Source organism: Electrophorus electricus, chromosome 4 (assembly GCF_041902795.1).
Source record: "Electrophorus electricus isolate QZ-2024a chromosome 4, ASM4190279v1, whole genome shotgun sequence".
Classification (NCBI taxonomy): Eukaryota; Metazoa; Chordata; class Actinopteri; order Gymnotiformes; family Gymnotidae; genus Electrophorus; species Electrophorus electricus.
This window is the reverse complement of record NC_137500.1, coordinates 35,025,279-35,047,441: the sequence shown is the minus strand read 5'-3', so window position 1 is coordinate 35,047,441 and position 22,163 is coordinate 35,025,279. Positions and strand designations below refer to the sequence as shown.

Here is a 22,163-nt window from a genome sequence, read left to right as displayed (position 1 = left end):
CAAGACCTGATCCTATATATATATATTTTCCACTCACTAGCTTTGTACAATGTAAGGATCCATCAGTTCCTATCTGTTCTTGATGGGACATTTATTATTGTAACACCGTATCACTATGCTAGCTGACTAGCTAAAATCTGACTTGTAGTAAAAGGTAACTTTAATGTCAATACATAATTTTACTATAAAACTGTAATTGTAGAAATAAATAATATTTTACTAAAAAGTGTCAGTATTTGGCCCAATTTTGGTGAGAATTGGCCACTTTGCGAATGATAAATCAATCAATCACTACTGACATTAGCTACCATAACTAACTTACCTGGAAATTTAATTAGCCACACATTCATGCAGTATCCAACAGTGGTCATTGGCAAATTCACTTAATATTAATTTTTTAAAATATATTTTTGTATTTTTATATTTTGTTATATTTGTTAAAAATTACATGTGAAAATAAATATGAATAATAAAGAAAAGCCCTAATAAAAAGCAATAATAATAGTCACAATATCTGAACTTGTCTTCATATAACATTTAACAGATTACTGTTTACATGGTTATACTTTATTTGTCTCTTTCAACAACAACAACAACAACAACAATAATAATAACTCATCTCATGAGTTAATGAATTCCCTGCCCCTGAGTAGATTTGGTCTCCCACCCCAGTGTTCGGTTCATGGTTACCACCTTGGAGGGAAAGGACTGTACGGTTCTCTTCAGACAATATCGTGTTGTTAAAAACTTGGTGACTTTTATGTTGAGGTAAACTTGTTTAAAGTTGTTTGTTTAACGTTTACCAGTAAGGAATATGAAATACTTTATATTTCAGTAATTAGATGTATAAGATAGAGATTCAAACGTATTTACGACATCTTAACGGGAGACAGCAGATTTACCAATTCACACAGCATTTAGTTGCATAAATGACTGTGTGACATTGTCTTACGCTTGACTAATATATTTAACAAATTTAAAGAATAGTTCGAGTGTGTCCGTACTCGAAAGTAGACTGGTATGCTTTACCAGTCGGTCATTCACCTATATAGAGAACATTAACTATAAGAAATTACCGTGCGACAAACCAGCTCGCACAAGCGCGGCTCCCTTACCGTAGTCTAAATCCGTAACCAGGAAGTACCGTGGTTGTCAAACCCGACGTGTCTATGCGGTTATTTGCGAGACGACGAAGCAGGGGCATTCAAAAATTAGATATATGGAAGGGTCTGTTGTACCACGACTTCCCAGACACAAGTCGTGATTGAAATGTTACGTCTGGATGCGGAACTTTGCAAGAATAGTGCGTACGTGACATGGTAAGAAAGGGGCTCTGGATGTCTTTGTTTTGACACATGCAATGAGTCAAAACTGCGTAAACAGTTGGTTATGAAAATGGTGTACAATAAATTAAATATTTAATTTAATTTAATTTAATATTGGGTCTCGTAATAGCATTTAAACTACAAGAACTGAGAGTAACTGGTAGTAACATTACAAAATAGTACTTTGGCTCCTAAAATGTATGTTATTTGTTGTGTTTTATAAGCGTTGTGATAGTACTTGAGCATATCTCAAGACATTTCACTCACGTTTTCTCGTCACCTATGGAATTTGCGGAAGTCAGCTACTTTCCGAATCGAAATGAATGTGCGACGTCATAGGCTGGTTTGAACAAGATCACGCGCCTTTGTTAACCATGATAGTAATGAGATTAGATTTGTATTTGGATTGGTATAAATAACCTAGGTAGGTTTACAGGTCACACAGAGATAACGTAGGCGTACTGTATGGAGCCAAATCCAGGCCAATAGTTGAATTACTTTGAAAAACGAAATCAACTTTTGAACCTTGACGGAAACAACAATGTATTAAAACTAAAATGAGTGTAGGATTTTCTTTTGTTTGTTTAAATATAATTTTGATTAAACTCTGGAATTTTCAATATTTTCATTTTTCATTCTATACAAATATTTAGATTTCAGTTTCAATTTCAAATCCTGTTCGGTTTTAGATCGTTTTTTTCCCCCATGGATTAATGAATGACAACATAACAAAGGCGACCGGGGACGCTGCCTCAATCACGCTGTGTTCAGATAACTCTCAAAACGTATTTTTACATACCTTACTCATGTAAGCTAAGTAGCAGTTAAAAAACTGACGCCAGTGACAAAGTTCTCACTTGGCACCAATCGCAATTTGAGAGCAAACTATGCCAGATTGTGCAGTTCAACATTTTAAAGTTTATTTTCCACTTCCACATAGCTCTGTGAATGCAGCATTGTATTCGCTTGCGAGCCAGTGCACAGGTAAAAATGTTAGCTGTTTTTTTAAAAAACAGATACTATGGGAAATTATGCTAAATATTATACTTATGGGTCATTTTTGTAACGGGTCAAACAAAGAAAAAAAATTTAGGTGGGGAATCTACCAAAGCAAATTAAGCATAAGGCCAGAATTAACGATACTAATTGTTAATTTAACGTCAGAGCCGTTTTACGAGGAGCCTTGTCCACTTCATATTCCTCTCGTTATATCATAAACCGACTGCAAAATGCCAGAGGGTACCAGCAAGCTAATCCTCAATGAATGGAGGTGAATGGAGCTAAACGGATAAAAAAGGAAAAATTAAAATAGTTTCTCACCACTTGACCAGCATCTTCCTTTAATTTTGGAAAGCAGAATTATGCACTGCTCTAAAAATAGCAAAGAAAACTTTCCTGTATAATTAGGTTTTTTTTTCTACAGCAATTGGATTTCTAGTAAAATTCTATTGTCCTACTGCCCAATACACGTTTTCTTTGCTATTTTTCATGTATACATACTTCTGTTTTCAAAAATTAATGGAAGATCCTGGTCGAATTGTCAGAAACTTAAAAAAAAGTATTGTTTTAGCTCCTCGCACCCCCATTCATTTGGGACTTCTTTGCAATCAATCAATCAATCGATCAATCAATCAAAATGTATTTATATAGCACTTTTTTTTTTTTTTTTTTTTTTACAATAGATGTTGCAACAAAGCAGCTTTACAAATGTCCAAGTCCAAGCCCCTAGTGTGCAAGCCAAAGGTGACAGTGGCAAGGAAAAACTCCCTAGAGCATGAGGAAGAAACCTTGAGAGGAACCAAAACTCAAAGGGGGGCCCATCCTTCTCTGGCCAACAATGGTCACCACAATAATAACAATTTTAAGAGAAATATAAATAAAAAATGAAAAAAATAAGCAATTAATGACTAGTCCAACTTTCTAGAAGTGCTAGTCTTGTCCCTATGGTGTGTATGTGTTCAAGACCCATCCCGCAAGAGATCGTCCATCAAGGGCAACAGAGAAGTAGTTGCCTAGGTGGAGGTGTGGTGGGCTACAAGAGACGACATAAGGGAGAGCAGCCATGGCAACCGAGACATCATGGTGGGAGTAGTCATGGCAGTTGAGATGGGTTGAGGCTTATTAACATCATTACATCAGGGGTAGGTCTACCTCGGCAGAAAGAGAGACTAGATTATTAGATATGTCCAGGTATGAGGGTGTATACATTATGAAACTATAATGTGAAATGATGGACTCCGGCAGATCTAGATTTGGCAGCACAGCTAAAAGGAAAGAGCCAGAAGGAAACACAGGCACGAGGGCACCCTGGAACATCAGCACTCCGCCACTCATAACATCCCAGTTTACCATAACTCTCAGTGCCCATGGACCCCCAGATCACACCTTTACCTAAGATGAGAAGTAGTTAATAAAATGCCTGACTGTACAGATAGATTTTCAGCCTAGCCTTAAATTTTTAGACTGTGTCTGAGTCTCAAACATTTACAGGAAAGTTATTCCATAGTGTGGTACCTTTATAGGAAAATATTCTGCCCCCTGCAGTAGATTTTCTTATTCTTGTTACTAGTAAAGAGCCTGCACCTTTTGATCTAAGCAGATGTGCTGGATTGTAATGCACTAAGTGTTCTCTAAGGTACTGTGGGGCAAGACCATTCAGTGCTTTGTAGGTTATTATAAGTATTTTATAATCAATACAAAATTTTACTGGGAGCCAATGTAAAGTAGCTAAGATAGGAGTGATGTGATCAAATTTTTTAGTTCTAGTAAGAACTCTGGCTGCTGCATTTTGAACTATCTGGAGCTTGTTTAGGCACTTAATGGTACAGGCAGATAGTAAGGCATTACAGTAGTCCATCTTGAAGTAATAAATGCATAGACTAGCTTTTCTCCATCATGTAAAGAGAGCATGTTTCTAATCTTTGAATTGTTCCTAAGGTGGAGAAAGGCGGTTCTAGAAATATTTACATGAGCTTCGAACGAGAGACTGGGATCGATGAGAGACTGGGATCTTCTGTTAGAGAAGATCTGATTGGGAGACCATTGAGGCTCAATGAGTAATTAGAGAGTGAGGACATGGCCGTCTGTGGGCCTAATAGAAGGACCTCTGTTTTGTCATGATTAAGTGAGAGAAAGTTCTTCAACATTCAGTGTCTGATGTCCTTTATGCATTAGTCAATAATACTAAGCTGATATATGTCCTCTGCTTTGGCTGAGACATATAGCTGAGTATCATCAGCATAGCAGTGTTTAGGTATAATGTCGCCTAGAAGTAGCATATATAAAGAAAAAATCAAAGGCCCTAGAACAGATCCATGTGGGACACCATAGCTAAGCTTTTTGTATGCTGAGATAGATGTATAGTTTATATATAGATGTGAAGTTTTTTTCATGAAGCTTAGGGCCAACATTTATGCTGGTAGATCTTTAATTTTTTTTTTTCAAATTTCAGGTTGGTGACCACTACTGTAAGGAGTGCAGAATTGACGAACACTAACTAGGTAATATAAAGCAGCAGCAGTAGCTCAGTGGTTAAGTTGATTAACTTGTAATTGGAAGGTTGCTGGGTCAAGCCCCACCACTGCCAATTTGCTACTGTTGGGCCCCCGAGCAATGCCCTTAACTCTCAGTGGCTCAAGTTGTACTTGGTCATAATTGTAAGTTGCTTTGGGTAAAAGCATCAGGTAAATGTAATGTTATCCCTATGCCATCTTAGGCAGTCTCCAACTCAAGATTGCATTTCCCTTTATGTATGCCCCTATGTTACAAAAATGACCCATCACTACAATATTTCAGATAATTTCCCTAGAGTATCAGTTAAAAAAAATAGCTAACATTTATTGTCTGTGCACTGGTGCCAGCATGTTGTCCTGCTGGAGTGGATGCCATCTTCAGTGAATAGTACACTGCATTCACAGAGTGGAAGTAGTTGTTGAACTGCCCAATCTGGCATAATTTATTGGTACGAGCACTTTTTGGTACCAAGTGCTGATTAAAAGAGCTTGTTAAACGGAACTTTGTCATTGGCATCAGTTTTTCACCACCAATCATGTGAATGTGGTCTTTAGAAAGTGTTTCCTGAAGGCAACGTGATTGACACATCCTCAGACTTCTTTGTAATGCTCTCATTCATTATTCCACACCTCCTTTAGTTGTTGCTAAACCTCACAATCCAGATCAAGGCCAAAAGTCTTAAAAAAAAAAAAAATCTGAAACCAAAAATAAGATTTGAAACTGTAAGAAATAAGATCTAAATCTGAAAGCATTAAAATGTGCAACTAAAAATAAGACCTCAAAATATTTATGAAAGTGAAAAATTTATTCAAAAGAATTGCAGAATTTAATCAAATTATTTTAAACTGAAAAAATTCCTACACGTATTTTTAATTTGAATACCGTTTTATTTGTTTATAATATGCTATATTTGTTGTATAAGATCAAAACTTGTACTTTCAATTCCTTTTTTTCAAATTAATCAGACTATTTGGCCCAGATTGGGCTCCATAGTACTGACATAGAAATAATGTTACCCTTCATAGATAATTTACTTTGGTGCGTGGAAGAAACATTTATTTGGCTGATATTTTTTCAGTACATTTGAGTAAAACAAATCACATATTTTGACTTTTAAATGATCTTTAGATAGGTAGCTAGATAACTTTATTGATTCCAGGGGAAATTGTTTATTCTTTGAGGTCATTTAAATGATGAGCCTGTGACGTTCGGAGGCTTAAGCAGAATGCGGGGCCGAGACACATTGAAACAGACATTTATTGACAGACTTAAGGATGTAGCATGCAGGCTATCATGGTCAAACACTGACAACATCCACAATCAGACAAGAGACTTTTATACACACGTGACAATGACAAGGATCAGGTGTGAAACATGAGGGTGTGGCAATACAGACGAACACACACACACACACACACACACAAAGAGACATTTGAGGGGGCGAGGGGCTGTTCCTTAACAGAGCCCCACCCACCCAACGATGCGACCTCTGGCGCACCAGCCTATTGGGCTGCGGCCCCGAGACCAACGGCAAACGGCGAGGCAAGAGGACCGGATAACCCGCCCCGAGCCAATGCGAGCAGGACAGCGGGGGGAAGGACAGGGACCAGGACGATGACAGACAGGGACGCACACGCTAACGGGGACGGGCACAGACACAAAGGGGAACAAAGCGACCGGTACCTTTAGCGTAATCGGGACAAGCACAGTGATGGGGACAGGCACATGAACAACACACAAAGGATTGGATAACAGTCCAGAAAAGGGGGAAGGAACCCCAGCCAGTCCCCCAGTCATTGGCTGGATCAGAGACCGACCAGCCTGGAGGGGATTGTCCTTCACCGTCTTGGGTAGTGGCGGCTTTTCTGGTTTTGGAGCATGCGCCTCAGGAAGCGCACCAAATATATTGTCCGTTTCCAGTGCAGGTACTGGTGCTGCTGCCTTTTTGCCTTTATGAAGCTTAGGTGTAGGCGCATGCGCCATGGGGCTCTTCGCCTTATGGGGAGGAGTGTCCTCCTCCGGCCTCCTTCCAAGTCACCCGGAGCAGCTTGTTTGCTGTGCCGGTTCTCGTAGTCCGGCTGGTCTCTGTAGGACTCAGCAGAGTCTGACCCCGGACCATACATGGGGCTCCCCCAAAAATGTCAAGTCGGTTCTTCCCCCATTGTGGACCCATGGAGCGAGGCCAGGATGACCGAAGGTCTCTCCACGGAACGGGAGGAGTACACGGAGTCCCACTCCAAGGACTGAAAATCATTATACCAGTCCCGGTAGCCAAACATGGTTCCGCATGACATCCCCACTTCCGCTCCTGGACCACACTCACCTGGACCACACTCACCTGGCCGACACTCAACTGGACCACGCTCTCCTGGACCACTCTCTCCTGGACCACTCTCTCCTGGACCACACTCCCCTATTGCGGGAGTCCGGAGGGGGCCCAAGAACATGGGGGGCTTCCCTGCATGTGCTGTGGGAGGACGATGACTTCCCTTCTTTCCCTTCTTCTTTTTGCCTTTCCCAGGCATCCTTCGTCCATCAGTGTTTCTGTGACATTCGGAGGCTTAAGCAGGATGCAGGGATGAGGCACGTTGATGCAGACGTTTGTTATAACACATAACGACAAGACATAGCACGCAGGCTATAGTGTCCTCAATGAGAAGACACAAGACTTATATACATACATGACAATTAAACACCACAAGGATCAGGTGAATGACATAAGAGGGTGTGGCAATACAGACAAACACACACACACACACACACACACACACACACACACACACGGAGTTGGGGAGGGGCCGTGACAGAGCCTATGTTAGTAAAAGATCAAAATTTTAATTCTACAGTACAGAACTTCACATTTACTTTATTTCATGGGTTGTACTTAAAATTCTACAGTAAAACAACAAATGAGATAAAGTAAAATGTAAAATTGATTCTTTACTAAAGTAGGCTAATAGATAATAAATGTTCATCCTTAAAATATCTGAATGTGTAAATGATAATAATTGTATTCTAAATTAATACAGCTCTCCTTAAAATATTAAACTGAGGAAATATTTAATATATAGCTTAAAATGCATTTTTGCATACTTCGAATTCTGGTTTACTGAAATTTGATAGATCCAAAGGTGGCATGCATATGATGTACATGTTGAATCAAAGAACAGAGGGCGTGCCTGAGAACAGGACTCATTAGCATAACAGAACAGGAACTAGGGTTCTGAATCTGTTCATACTGTTGGGCTTTTACTTCTACAGCAACATTTAATAATCACATTTATAGTCAAATCTCTTTTCTGAATTTATTTATTCATGCCTGGACATAGAAGCATAGACATATCTTAGACATACTAGTCCTTAACATCTGCATGCTTTTTGTCACAGAAGCACTTAGAAGGTTTTACTACTAATTAATTGAATGTGAATGAACACTTTGATAAAGGGCACTGTTTACATTGTTTCTTTGGTTAGCTACAATCAAAGCCAAGCTGCCAACTGTCTTGTTCCAGTAAAAATCTATCTTTGGAATAATAATGGATTAGCAAATGTGCTTAATCTTCTCTCCATAGATATAATCTCCCTCTACATTTCTCTGTCTCCCTCACATAGCACCCACATGCAAACTTTCAACATTAAGCATGTAGCTTAATAACAGTCATTCACGTCACACCGATAGAAGATGTGGAACATATTGTTATGATTTCATGAAAGGGAGGAAAGAGATAGAAATGCATGAATTCATGTCACAGTGCAATTTCAGATTTATTTAAAATAGATTTCTCCTGAGTGTTCGGTGAAAGGTGCAGGTGAAGACACATCAGGACATCGTGGAGAGCTTTTTTCTGTGTGAATGAGCATGCACTTAGTCATTATCAGCCAAGGTGTTGTTATCATTGCTTTATATTTCTGAAAGACACAGGCATTGTGATTATTGAGATTTTTCCTCATTGCTGCAGTGATTGGTATAATCCTTATTATAGGAGATCGCTCCTCATGTCTGTGTATCACATTTATCAAGCCATGCTTTGGGACTGATTTTAATTTCAGTGAGTGACTGCTTTTCTGGCTAAGGTCCTTTCACAGAAACAGGCAGTGCTCACTGCAAATGTACAGCAGTAGAAATGCGTCAAAAGGAGGCTTAGGCAGCAGGATGCGAGTGCTTGGGGAGGTGGGGTGTGATGGAAGGGAGCAGTGACGAGGTGCTAGAGACGTTGCTCTGAGCTGCAATTAAGCATCCTTTCTAACACTTACTCCAGTAGGGCTCCCCAATTACAGCCAACCAAAAAGTGAAGTTGCCACTTAATCTGCTTTTCTGTTTGATAAAAGTCATTACAGGTTGTGTTCAAGCATTGATTCTATTAAGGAATAAAGGTTAATTTTATTCCTAATCCAGAACTGGAATCCCTAACCTCAAGCCCTAATTTAGAAATGAGATCGGTAAACTTGATCCCTAGTCCACGAGTAGGATACCTAAACTGGATTCCTAGTCTGGCTCACTGATCCAAAGGAGTAAGGCTCATTTATGGAACCCTTTAAGAGGCATATGGCTTTACCATATTTAAAATTCTGCATTGGCAGTGGAGACCTTCTAAATGTTGCACAGAGCAACTGATTAGTTACAACTGCCTTAGTTACACAAGGACGAGCACCGATAGCTGGTGGTCCCAGGTAGTTACCATGACAACATGTGATTCTCGTCCGGCTTGGCAGCATAGTTCATGAGTGTGTATGTTGCATTCTGTTCATTAAGTGGGAGGCCTTCCACTAGAGCACTTTGGTTAAAAAAGACTCGTACTCAGCACGTGTGAGGTACGTTTACCAATCTGTTTTTCTGTGTGTACTAACATCCTATTTCTCTGTCTTGATAATCAACAGGCTTATGTTCTTAGTTGTTAGATGCATTTATTAAGTAATGCAATACACATTTTTAATGTGTTTATTCTTGATAAAGCTATTGATTTTTTCAGATTGTCTTTGACACTTCTTAGTTGTGTTTGGTTAGCTAAACAGCAAAATGAGGAGATGAGACTAGTGTTGTGGTGCATGTACATGCTGTCATTGAAACTGTTGGCACACTAAATGTTCAGCAAAGTACCTGTAGCTGCCCATTCATATATATGCATGGCACATGTCTTTGCTTAAAACAACTGAGGACCCAGAGTTTATGGCTGTGTTTGTGTGCAAGCAGATGAGTCACAGGAGATCCATGGATATGGCCTAAATCTCAAAACATCCACAGGAATTCTGCAATGTAATCTTAAGTTGTTTTGCCAGTTAGCAAAAAAAAATTGGATGCACAGATTCAGGTCAATAGGACAGGATGAGCAAAGCATCAGCGGCTTGGGCAAGTGTTAATGTGCATGGAGGGTAGTATGTCTGTAGTGCTGTAGTTCAGTGAAACTGACCAGGAAGAGCAGTGTTCTGTTTTTTTCTTTCTTTCTACTGTAGCCATTCTCACTGAATTACAGCAGCACTTTTGTAGTGAGACTGGAGCATCCTCTCTCTCTCTCTCTCTCTCTCTCTCTCTCTCTCTCTCTCTCTCTCTCTCTCTCTCTCTGTCTCTCTGTGTGCGTCTCTCTCTCACTTTCTCTCTCTCCCCATTCCTGTCTTTTTTTCCAGAATTCAGCATGAGTAAAAAGAGTGAGACATGGTCTTTGCTGGACGACTCAGGGGCGGAAGAGGGGACCAGAGGAAAGCTGGAGAAAGAGGAGGATGAGCCCAAAGTGTGCAAGGTGTGCGGCGACAAAGCTACAGGATACCACTTCAATGCCATGACCTGTGAGGGCTGCAAAGGCTTCTTCAGGTGGGTGCACAACTCTTGCTTAGCCCCCTCTCTCCTTACCCTCATTCTCCTTCAAACTCACACACACGCAGATGCATTCAAACACATGCTCGCAAGAAAACACTCATATCCACACTTTTGTGTCCTTAGAGATGCTCTGTTTCTGGGTCTAATGATAGCAGAGGTATTGCATGCTATTTTTTGTTTAGAGATTCACTGAGCCATGGGCTCAGCTGAATGATGGATTCAGACATCTCAAGTGGTGTCCTTTTCTAACGGCAAAATCACGTGCTTCCCATGAATGAGTATAATAAATAAGTAAAGCACATAATTATGAGATTTAAACATTTTATATAAACGAAACAGTAACTATAAAGGAGAGAATATCAGTTTAACATATTTATTTATGTTATTTAGATCTGTATTTATATCTGTAGAAATATCATGTATATCATGTAGGAATCACAGCACTTCTAATATACAGTCTCCAAACTTTTTTGAACCAATTGGGAAAACATAATATAAAATTCTCATGGCTACTTTGGTGAAAACCTAATATTATGCACCTATTTCAGATAGCATATCCATTAATAAAAGCCATTGTGTTCTGAATTTACTGGCAAGAATTAAACATTTGCAGTGCAGCACAGCCAAAGTTATTATTAGTCCACAAGACCTAACAATCCATTCTTTTAATGTTATTATAATTACGGTGGGTGGGGTTGGGGTACTTCAAATTCATACTTCAAAAAAAAAAAAGCTGGTATATAGTAAAACTTGATTTAAATGAAAAAGAGAAAATTTAATTATTAAACAACAAATTTCAAATAGAGATCTATTAGACTAGGAACTAAAATAAATGTTATAAATTAAAGTGCTAAAAGAGTTCAACATAAATATGTAAAGATAAAAGATGAAAATAAAGACAGAATAAATGACCAATTAAATAAAAGTACATTGTAGTTTTGAAAATTTAGATGTAAAAGAGTGAGTTTAAACTGAGCTGAAAGCCGGGTCAGATGAAAAATCCTTTAGTACAGATTTATAATCATGTAGTGTCAGGGCTCTTCAAATATTCTGTGACATCTGGTTTAAGAGGAGCATAAGCACTCATCATGCCTCTCCACGCTTATTCTGTACCATAGACAGGTAGGAATGACTAACTGTTATTCAGTGATGTGCATCCATTGCTTACCGCTTGTGTCCTTCTTACTCCTGGTGTAAGTATTTAAAGTCTGTAGGATTTTTTAGGCTCTGTGATTTCCAGTCTCTGGGAATTGTAGTGTCTAGTGTTTATAGTATCTATGTGTCACTGTCCTCCAGACGAGCCATGAAGGGCCCATGTAAATTCCGCTGTCCATTCCAGAACAACTGCGTCATCACAAAGAGCAACCGCCGGCAGTGTCAGTCCTGCCGGCTTCAGAAGTGCCTCTCCACTGGCATGCTGAAGGAGTGTGAGTTTAACCTTCATCTCAGCCCTCTTATTCAGTGTTTATTCAGAGCATGTACGAGGCACCTACCCCCCCCCCCCTCTCTCACACACACACACACACACACACACACACACACACACACACACACGGCTCAGTGAGTAACCACTAACTTCTGTTGTTCTTGTTGTTTATTTGAAGTGAACTATAACATTGCTAATATCTATGTTAACTTAGCACCTCTAAAACAGTGCAGAACCACAGAGAAAGATTCAGGTGGTAATAGAAGACAGTGTAGGTGTCATGTTTCCATTAATAACTTTTGTTACATTTATGTGGTTACAAAAACATCGGTCTAAGCCAGGGGTGGGCAATTAATTTTCCCATGGGGCCACATGAGAACTTAACTCAGTTCTACCCAATACCTATATACTGTATACAGTATATATACTATCCCTTCATAAAAAAACAATAAATGAAACATTACAATAACATGAAAATGTGGAGCACAGAATTATAGCACAATTTAACAAACATTTTTTGAAAACTCCCCATCAGAGAATGGCTTACTGTTTCTTGCAATTTTGTGCGATATTACAAAGCTGGTCCTGACGGCTGCATCCCTGGATGAGTGGAGCTTTGTAAAAAATCCTTGCTGCCTTTGCGGTTTCGCTAGCAAATCTTCAGATGCCCGTGCCCGCTCGGCCTCCGTCAAGTTCTTGTATTTCTCTGCGTGTTTAGTCTCGTAATAGAGATTCAAATTATATTCCCAAAACACAGCTATCTGCTCTCCACAAACTAAGCACACAGCTTTACCTTTAACTTCAGTAAATAAATATTTAGAAGTCCATTCCTTGTTAAAAAAAACTCTGCATTCTGCGTCAATCTTTCTTTTTTTTTAACGTTAGCCGGCATATTTAAGGGCTAACAGTTAACCTTGGCTAAGAGCTAACTCCTAGCTATCTCATTTATCGAGACGTTTGAGTTGAAGGTGCATAAGCGCACTGAGCGGAAGACGCAAATTAAAAAACAAAAACAAAACATTTGCCTTCAAAATAAAAGCGGTGTAGTTGTATTTCGTCAAAGTCCTTGATTTCGTGCCCCCATCACAGTGTAATGGGTGTCGTAGTTACACATTTACTTTTGACTTCAAATTTTCCAACGATCTCACGCGGGCGGTCAGAAATAGTTAGAGGGCCGGATGTGGTCCGCGGGCCGTACAATGCCCAGGTCTGTCTAAGCCTTCTCTCAGCTGTTATTTAGTTATTTGATGTAAAAGGCCATTTGCTGCAGTCCATCATGGATATTTGCTGCAGTTGCTGTGGTGTGATGTCACATATAGTCATGTATATGCATGCGTACTTCAGTAATCATGTCAGACGAGGCTGTGGAGAAACGGAGGATGCTTATCCAGAGGAAGAGGATGGCAGAGGAACCCTCTGTGCTCTCGCAGGAGCAAGCAGCAATAATTCAGGAGCTGCTTGATGCACACAAGAAGACCTTCGATACGACCTTCTCTGGCTTCATCAAGTTCCGGGTCAGATGCATACACTCTCATCCAAAGTGAAAGGCTTATTCTGTGCTTTTCCAAGAACAAAGTGGCCCAGTATGGATCACAGTCCCAAGGTTCAGGGCAAGGGTTTCACATCCAGACAAGAGAAGAGAAAAACTCCTTTCATAACCCGTAGAACTCATAATATTGCCATAGGCTCAGTATAAATTACAGCATTGAACTGCATAATCACAAGGACACTTTAAGTATCACAACTGCATATCTGTAATGAACATAATGCACACAAAAAGGAGTCTAAAAGCATTAGAAAAGTGTGATTGTGAAAGCTTCAACGGTGTTTGTGATTTGATTTCAAATCAGAATTTTCACAGACGTATTGTGTAATGTCTACAGCCTCCAGACTGTGATGAACGAATCAGCTCCCAGCTGTCTCTCGAATCCTACAAAAAGGACAAGGCTGACAATCCAGTGGAGTGCCATCCCTCACATTGCTACACTGCATGCATCCCAGGACACTACGAGGAGGCAGAGCCTGGTAATAGCAAAGGAAAGGCCAGGTTCACCAACCTCCCTCACATCGCAGACCTCAGCACCTACATGATCCAGCAAATCATTAAATATGCCAAAGTGCTCCGATTTTTTAGGTACGTGATGCACTATGACAAAAAAATTCTTTTTGTCCTTGAAGCCTCCCTACCCACCCCAACACACCCTCCAAACACCTCCCGCCAAAAAAAACAACAACCCCAAAAGAAAACAAACAAACAAACAAACAAAGTCCCACAAGTCATGGGAGCACATGGTCATGCTGCCATTGGCTGGTAAGGATAGCGTCCCTGTTTCATTTTAATCTTTTAGAACAGCCACATGGTTTTTAAAACATCAACTCCAGTATAACCTGCATGTCCAATTTTAAGCTTGTGAGGGATGTACTGTGTTTAGCTTTTATTTTGCCTTCTTTCTTCTCAAGGAATTATAAATATCCAACAAATATTGAATAATGAAAAACAATAAGCTGCAAATATGTTGTGAAGTAAACCGTTAAAGATGGTCTGGCTTTGACTGAAAAATGGCGGCAAAAGCTAGTGTATGCAGTACACTGTTAAAGTAGTAGAATAGAAAGCATATGCATGCAGCACGTGTCCAAATTAACAAGAGGTGACAATCTTAAGCATAGGTCTTTGGCTGCACAGCCTGCTGCTCGGCTGTGTCATTTCACAAGTATTTCTCCGTGCCTTTGGAATTCTTCCACATTTGGAATAGTGTAAACTCACAATCTCTGCAGCTCCCAATGAGAGTGCTGATGTAGGGGAAGTAGTCTGGGGCTGCTGTCTTATAACATGTCATGGAGTAAACTCTTCAACCAGGAACCAGGGCCTTCAGTTTATTATTAATTGAAATAATTGAAAAAAAAATTATTAAATATTATTAATTGAAATATGTTCTCTCAATCATCAGCCGTGCTTGCACAGCTGATGAAGGTCCTCTGTCCAAAATGTTCGGTTTCTCTGGAAACTCTGTACTTTACTACAATTTTGAATCTCTCTCTCATTTTATATGTACAGCATGTAAAAGAAGGAGGGTTTAAAGGAAGGGGCAGACTCCTTTAGAGCCTAATTATTATTACTGTTATCTATTTCCGCTGCTGAACTGCACGAGTGCACTGCTTTTAGTGTATTTATGCACATTTAACCTGTGTTGTTGCTTTCATATGGATGAGTTGTGACCAGACATTCATATTGCAGATCTTTAAATATAGAGAATCAGATTTCGCTGCTGAAGGGTGCTACCTTTGAGATTGTTCAAATGCGCTTCAACATGCTGTTCAATGAGGAGACAGGCATCTGGGAGTGTGGCTCACTCAAGTACTGCCTGAGCGACGCACTTCGTGGTGAGTATCACAGGCTGAAGTCTGTGTTAAAAGCCATTCATCAGCACACAAATAGAGAGCACTGAAGGGGAAAGTCTACGGAGCTGTCCTTTACTTCATTCTTCTTTGGGGTGGAGCTTTCCTTATGAAGAGAAGCTTTTAACTCTGTCCTCCTCTATGGATCTTGGTCCTTGACCTGTTTTTGCTTCAACACAACATTTCTGACAGAAGAAACACTAACAATCTTCTAACACGAGAAAGAAAATGGGGGATTTCCAAGAGTAATAATTGAAAAGAGACTGTGAGACACTCTGACACACAGACAAATAAGCCAGTGTAGAAGTGTAGAAGTTGAAAGAGATTAGCATAGTTATCATAAAGGTCCAATTAGATTAGCATAGTTAGCACAGAAGTCCAACTGGGTTAGAGTAATTAGCGTAGAAGTCCATATAGATTATCATAGCATAATAGATCCATCTCATCATGCTTAGACTGGTCCTCAAAATAATTTATCTTATAGGAGTCCAACTTTCCATTGTGGTATGAAGATGAGAGAGTTTCTGGAGAGAGTGTTCACAGCAAAGGCATGTAGTTTGGGTTCATAAAGTCAAATCCTCCCTAGAATTTGGTTCTGACCACTAGGCTAAGACACCTGGTGAAAACAAGTAGTGAAATCAGATGGGGTGATACAAATCTTGGCGGATCTTATTTTTAGATGCAGATCTTTTACACTTTTGCTTCAAAATGCTACTTGAGTTCTCATTCTGGGTATAATGCTGATGTCATTGAGCTTTTGGGAAATTGCAGGGTTGTTTTTGGTGGCATTTTTTGTAGGCATATACATTTCTGAATCATGTTACAGATGTGCATGCATTCCGACAAAGGGAAGGGTTGTGCAGTTTGTTATAGGCAAACTAGTTATGTGGTAAAACCTCTATAGCCCTCATGAGGGTAAGGGAGAGAGATGTAGAGATCACACTCAACACTCAGTTTCCTTACTGCTTGTTTCAAAAGAATATTTAAACCCATTATGCATTCCCCACTCTTTTAAGGTTCCAGGTGATACCTGTTTAGAACGCATCAGAGCAGGGTGCTTGAAGCAAGCATCTTCTTACCCGTTGTTGTCTGATGGAGTCACTTATCCATGGACAGTGTAGTGTCTGTACCTTGCAGCCCTGGTGGGAAACAGTCCCTGTGTTCTCTAGTTTAGGAGTTTTGTTCAGCTAATCAGATAATAGGAAACCTTATTATCTCTGTATTTTACCCTCATTCACATTACCAACCTGAAGTGACTCAAATTATATTTTTTGCGTTAATGTGACTCAAATCTGTTGTTTTTCCCAGCGCTGTGTGGACATACAAATCCAATCTTTTCAATCAGATTTTAGTCACTTTTGTGTTGTCATAGATCATATTGCTATCTAAAGTTGCAGGTCTGTCTAGACTCATTTATACTCTCTTGAATTGCCAAAACATATTTATACAAAGATAGAGAACATATTTGATGTTATTTGGAAAAAATAGCTTTGCTCTGGGGTTTCAGTATATTATATTTTCTTCCTTGAATTCCTCTTTAAAAGTAAAATGGATTAAATCATATTTCCAAATTAAATGGATTAAATCATTTTTCCAAACTCCATATGGAATTTTATATCTACATATATTTTTGAAGCTTTGGTGGGTTAACTTCCTTGAGAGATGCAATTACAAGATTTCCAAATTACCACTTTCATAAATGGCTCCTAGTATGTTGGCTAATGATATGCACATGCACAACTTCTGTCCACACAGATCCTACTGCTAGAGGAAGAAGAGAAAGCTCCTCAACAAATAATTAAAATTCTTTATATTTCTTCCACACATCATTATGCACACAAGTTACACATAATTTATGTTGTTAAAATGTAATTTTTTTTATAAATATGTTTTTATATAACATATATGTTTTTATATAAATTTATAAAGTTATATGTTGCAGCCACCATGGAAGGGTGGTGGTTGCAGCCCTGACAGCCGATCTCCTCCGACTCTTTCACCCACCCACACACCCACCCACCGCACCCCACCCCACCCCGCACTAATGGAACAGTACCATTTTTCATGTAAAGGTACCATTTTTCAGAAAGCTTTAAGCTATTTTCTTCTGTGTCAGCTGCATGACAACCAAGGTGTGTATAGGGCCACAGCGTGACACTTGTCAGCTTGTTATTCTTACTGGATGCTGAACAAAGCTTCACACTCTAGCCACAGGGTCTGTGAACCTGATTAAGAGGAGGCTTTCTTCAAGCACATTGAACAGATCACACCTGGAACCTTTAACAAGCCGAGAACAAGTTTGACACATTTTTGTATCTTTAGTATGAGTTTGCACAGTCCACACAAATGAACATAGAGCATAGTTAAGTGATTTCTTATGCTATTCCATTACATACACTACATTGTCTCTTTTTTTGTATACAAGGATTCATAGTCATTTAAAAAGAGGCTGAACTGTACATGTTTATCACATGTATTGTTCTAGATATAAGTATACCTAGAGAGTCAATCATGTTGGTTAATGGGCCATCTGAAGCCTGTGTGAAGTCAGGGCATGAACTTTTACTGCAGTGAAAGTGATTTAGATTTATTTATTTTATTTGTTTTAATCCCTATGCCCCAACCTATTTTTGTACATTTCTTTTCTACCTTTTTGTTTTTCCTCTCTTTCTCTCTCTCTTTCTCACGCGCACACACACACACACACACACACACACACACACACACTCACTCTCACTACCCCCTTCTCTCCCATCCAAACAGCTGGTTTTCAAGCACATCTGCTGGACTCTTTGTTAAAGTTACATTTCACACTACGCCAACTACACCTACACGATGAAGAGTATGTACTGATGCAGGCGATCTCACTTTTCTCGGCAGGTATGCTTCATACATTTATAGTTTGGTATGCACAACTTGTGAGGGCATTACATTGACTGAAGTGACACTAATAAAATAACTACACGCATACAGACACATCAACACACATACAGCCTTTAAAACTTCACAGTGTGTTTTTGTCCCATCAGACAGGACGGGTGTGACTCAGCACAGTGTAATTGACAAACACCAAGAGATGCTCGCTCTCACGCTGAAGACATACATTGACGTCAACAGGAATGACCCAAACAAACAGTAATTATATTAAGAAAGTTTTAGGAGGATACATAGGATTTCTCAAAATATGTTGGCACGATTACACTAAGCAGGCTATAGTACATAATATATGTAAACATTAATAGTTTTAATTTGGCATATGAATCGACAGATCTCCTCCAGTCAGCAGGTCTCGCCAAATGGTGTTCTATGTTCAGCTCCTGCATTATTTTTTTACACATATATACATATGTGCACACCACACACACACACACACACACACACACACACACACAAAAACAAATATCTTTCTATATCCTTGACCTCTGACTTTCTCCTTCTCTCTGTCTACCTCTGCCAGTCTAGTGTTCCCTAAGATCATGGCCTGCTTGACAGAAATGAGGTCTATGAACGAAGAGTACACCAAACAGGTCCTGCAGATCCAGGACATGCAGCCGGACCTGTCACCCCTTGTGCTGGAGATCTTCAGCAAACAAAGCTGACTCTGGCTGCAGGACTTCTGTGCCAGCTCCCTCACTTTGGATCAGGCACCAGCAAGGACTCCCAAACCCCAACAGCTGAAAGGCAGAGGTTCAATTAAAGCACGCTTTAAGTTTGATAACTGCTGGAACTGCTAGATGGCGTCATGTGGTCAGACTGCTTTCACTTATATGCACTGAAGAGGTAAATATGTTGGCCTTAGGAAAATGCTCCCACCTAGTGTTCTATATTGGTACAACCCAACAACTCACTCTTTAAATGGATATATGCATAGGTTATTATTTTATGTTCTGTCTCTGTTCAGAGTATCAGTGAATCTCAGAATAAAGCAATGTTTCACCAGCAGTCCAGTGGCCTTAGCTTGAGATGGTTGAAATGGGCTGATGTGTGTACCCCCAAAAAAAAGACCCACTTGACATTTGATGTGTGAGAAACAAAATTAGAGAACAAAAAGTGAGCTCTGTTGTTACCAACAAGTGCCTTTTATCTGCTAGCTAAGGAAAAAGGTACCAATCTAAATGACCAACAGAAAACGACCCACGTAGACTGATAAGCCAATTAACAAACAAGGGCCCACTAACCATTTAAATGTATCCACACATGATAGGCTTGTGGAATTTCAGGGAATGTATTTTTGAACATTTTTGAACATCAGCAGAGATTTAGGAGCACAAGCTGTGTTGTTGGAAAGTATCCCCTGTCTTGGGATCACAGGACTGAGCAGAGCAACATGGTGTGAACATTTCTGTGACATAGCAGTGAACCTGACCTGCTCCTGTTGGCAGGTGGGATGGAAACACTTAGCCATTAGGTCTTTGGCAATGGCAGGTGGGAACCTCACCAAAGCCCCATAAGAGTCAGCACTGTCACTCTGTGGACTATAAAGTGGAAATGACCACACATATTTACCACAGCTTGTGAAAGTATATTTTTAATTTCCCTGAATTAAGAGGGTAACCTTTTGCTATGCTAAACAGCAGTTATGCTAAATCCATGGAAAGCACACTTTTATGTTTCATGACCTTCTGTCCTTGTATATTGCAGATTTGCTCCGTCCATATGTTCCATCATGCACATTAAGGTTTTCTGACTCAGGTTTTCTTACTGCCCTTAGGTTCAGGCTCTGTACTGAGAGGCAGGTCATTTAGTGATACTGCACCCACTGTCTGGAATTCCCTTCCTACATCTATTTGTTCCCGCTGTTCTCAGAATATACATTAACCTCCTACCTTATTATCTGTTTAATGATTATTGTTTTATCTGTTTATTTCTTAGTCTCATCCACTTTGTATTGTGGTATATTTTGTTGTGTTCTCATTTTTTAAAGCAACTTTGGGTTTTATGAAAGGTGCTATATAAATCCAATTTATTGTTATTTATTATTATGCTTCAGTCAGTCACTGAGAATGATGACAGACTGTTAAATTTGGAAAACAAAACCTAAAGAAAATGCTATTTTTTGTTGTATATCTTGGATTTGTGGTGACAGTACACTTTATACATAACTGAACTGGAATCAGCTCTCAAGCCTTGATGGCAGGGTAGAATGTGTGTAGGTCAGTCATTTAATGTATCGAAGGTAGGCTTTTAAAAATACATATATGAATGTAATTTATGATTGTAAAGGATTACTGTAGCACAGGGAAGCACAGAAGCCATAATAAGCTATTGTATGAGTTGTGTGTTTATACTGGCTATCCCAGTATGGTTATTTATGGTTATTTTCTTGGGGGAAAATGTGTTAGTGGAAACAAGGAACTAATAAAGATGCCTTGCTGTATAACCACAACATCATAGACTTATTTTGTCTTGCCTGTAACGTACATGGTTACAGTGCCAATTTTTCTGTGCATTTCCTACATGTTAATGTATTTAGAGGAATTAATCATGATACCTAAATGTTAAAGTTAAAATTAATTGAATGTGTTGCCTGAAAAGGTGTAAACAGAGATTAGGTAAGTATAATATTCAGTTGTGTGAATGTGAGTTGGTTATGCTTTAATACTTTAACCTATAGATGTTTTAGAAATAATTATGTCTTGTGAGAAGTTTTTTTATATATATATTTCTCACTTGTAACAAATACCTCAGTGACCAACACAGGCAGCTTGGGTAAACCTTTACAATATCTAATGAGCTGAAAACTCTGCAGGTAAGGCATCTTGGAATAAAGGAGCGCATCACCCCTAAGGGTTGTTTCACAATCCTGATGACTTTGTATATCCCTGGCAGTTTCCATTTTGAGTTATCCATATTCCTTTGATTTAACATATGCCTTTGGTACATGGTTTCTCAGAAATCATGTACTTATGCGTAAGACAATCACTAATAATTGTTAACTGGCCAAAATGCTCTCTTGTCCCACCTAGCTGTTTAAAAAAGAAACAGAGGAGTACAGAGCTGCACTGACATCTGGTGGGCACAAATCCAGGTGAGCTGCTTTTAATGTGGTGAGCTAGGCCAGGATGCTTATCCTCGCCTCTGAACAATCAGAAATTGCTGTACCCATAATCAGCCTGTTTGTTGTGTAAAATGGAAGAGTGACACTTCAAACCAAATCAGCCAAATTTAAATGAGTTAATTTCATTAGTGCTGAAAAGCTTTAAATGCAATGTACAGAATTAGTAAAACGGATCGTTTACAAATGTCATTAGAGTTTTCAGAGCATAAAATTGAAGCCACTGAAGTTTGCTGTCTGTGGTCTGCTTTAATGTGAGCTTTAGATGTTAATGTACCACTCAGGAAATTAAATATTTTATAAAAAAAAAAAAAGTACAGTTGTGTTCATAATAGCAGTCCAACTTCACTAACTAGATCAATCACTGTTTTTTGGTAGAAAGTATATTTCTACATGGCAAAAAATTTACTAGTAGGTGTGGTAGAGCAATAAAAAACCAACAGACTCAGCAGTCATGACATATATGCTGCTGATTCTGTGTAACTGACTAATTAACTAAAAGGGGTGTGTTCAAAATAATAGCATTGTGAAGTTCAATTAGTCAGGTCGTTCATTCTGTGAAAAAACAGAAGTCAAACAGGTGGCCCCTATTATAGGATGAAAGCAGCAGATGTGCATACTGGTTATAGTGCATTT

General features: G+C 39.3%; 1 protein-coding gene across 2 annotated transcripts; it reads left to right on the top strand.

Annotated features, from left to right (window-relative positions):
- Positions 1-1,124: 1,124 nt before the first annotated feature.
- nr1i2 (nuclear receptor subfamily 1, group I, member 2) lies at positions 1,125-21,167 on the top strand. Of its 2 annotated transcripts, XM_081713488.1 has the most exons (10): positions 1,125-1,319; positions 4,777-4,825; positions 10,461-10,644; positions 11,947-12,077; positions 13,421-13,590; positions 13,960-14,210; positions 15,312-15,457; positions 18,236-18,352; positions 18,502-18,607; positions 18,930-21,167. In XM_081713488.1, the coding sequence occupies exons 3-10, from the start codon at positions 10,469-10,471 to the stop codon at positions 19,069-19,071; spliced, it is 1,239 nt and encodes a 412-aa protein (XP_081569614.1). In that variant the 5' UTR covers positions 1,125-1,319; positions 4,777-4,825; positions 10,461-10,468; the 3' UTR covers positions 19,072-21,167. The 2 variants fall into 2 exon arrangements, with proteins under 2 accessions (XP_081569614.1, XP_026867630.2); XM_027011829.3 differs by lacking the exon at positions 4,777-4,825 and having other exon boundaries at positions 18,930-21,166.
- Positions 21,168-22,163: the final 996 nt, after the last annotated feature.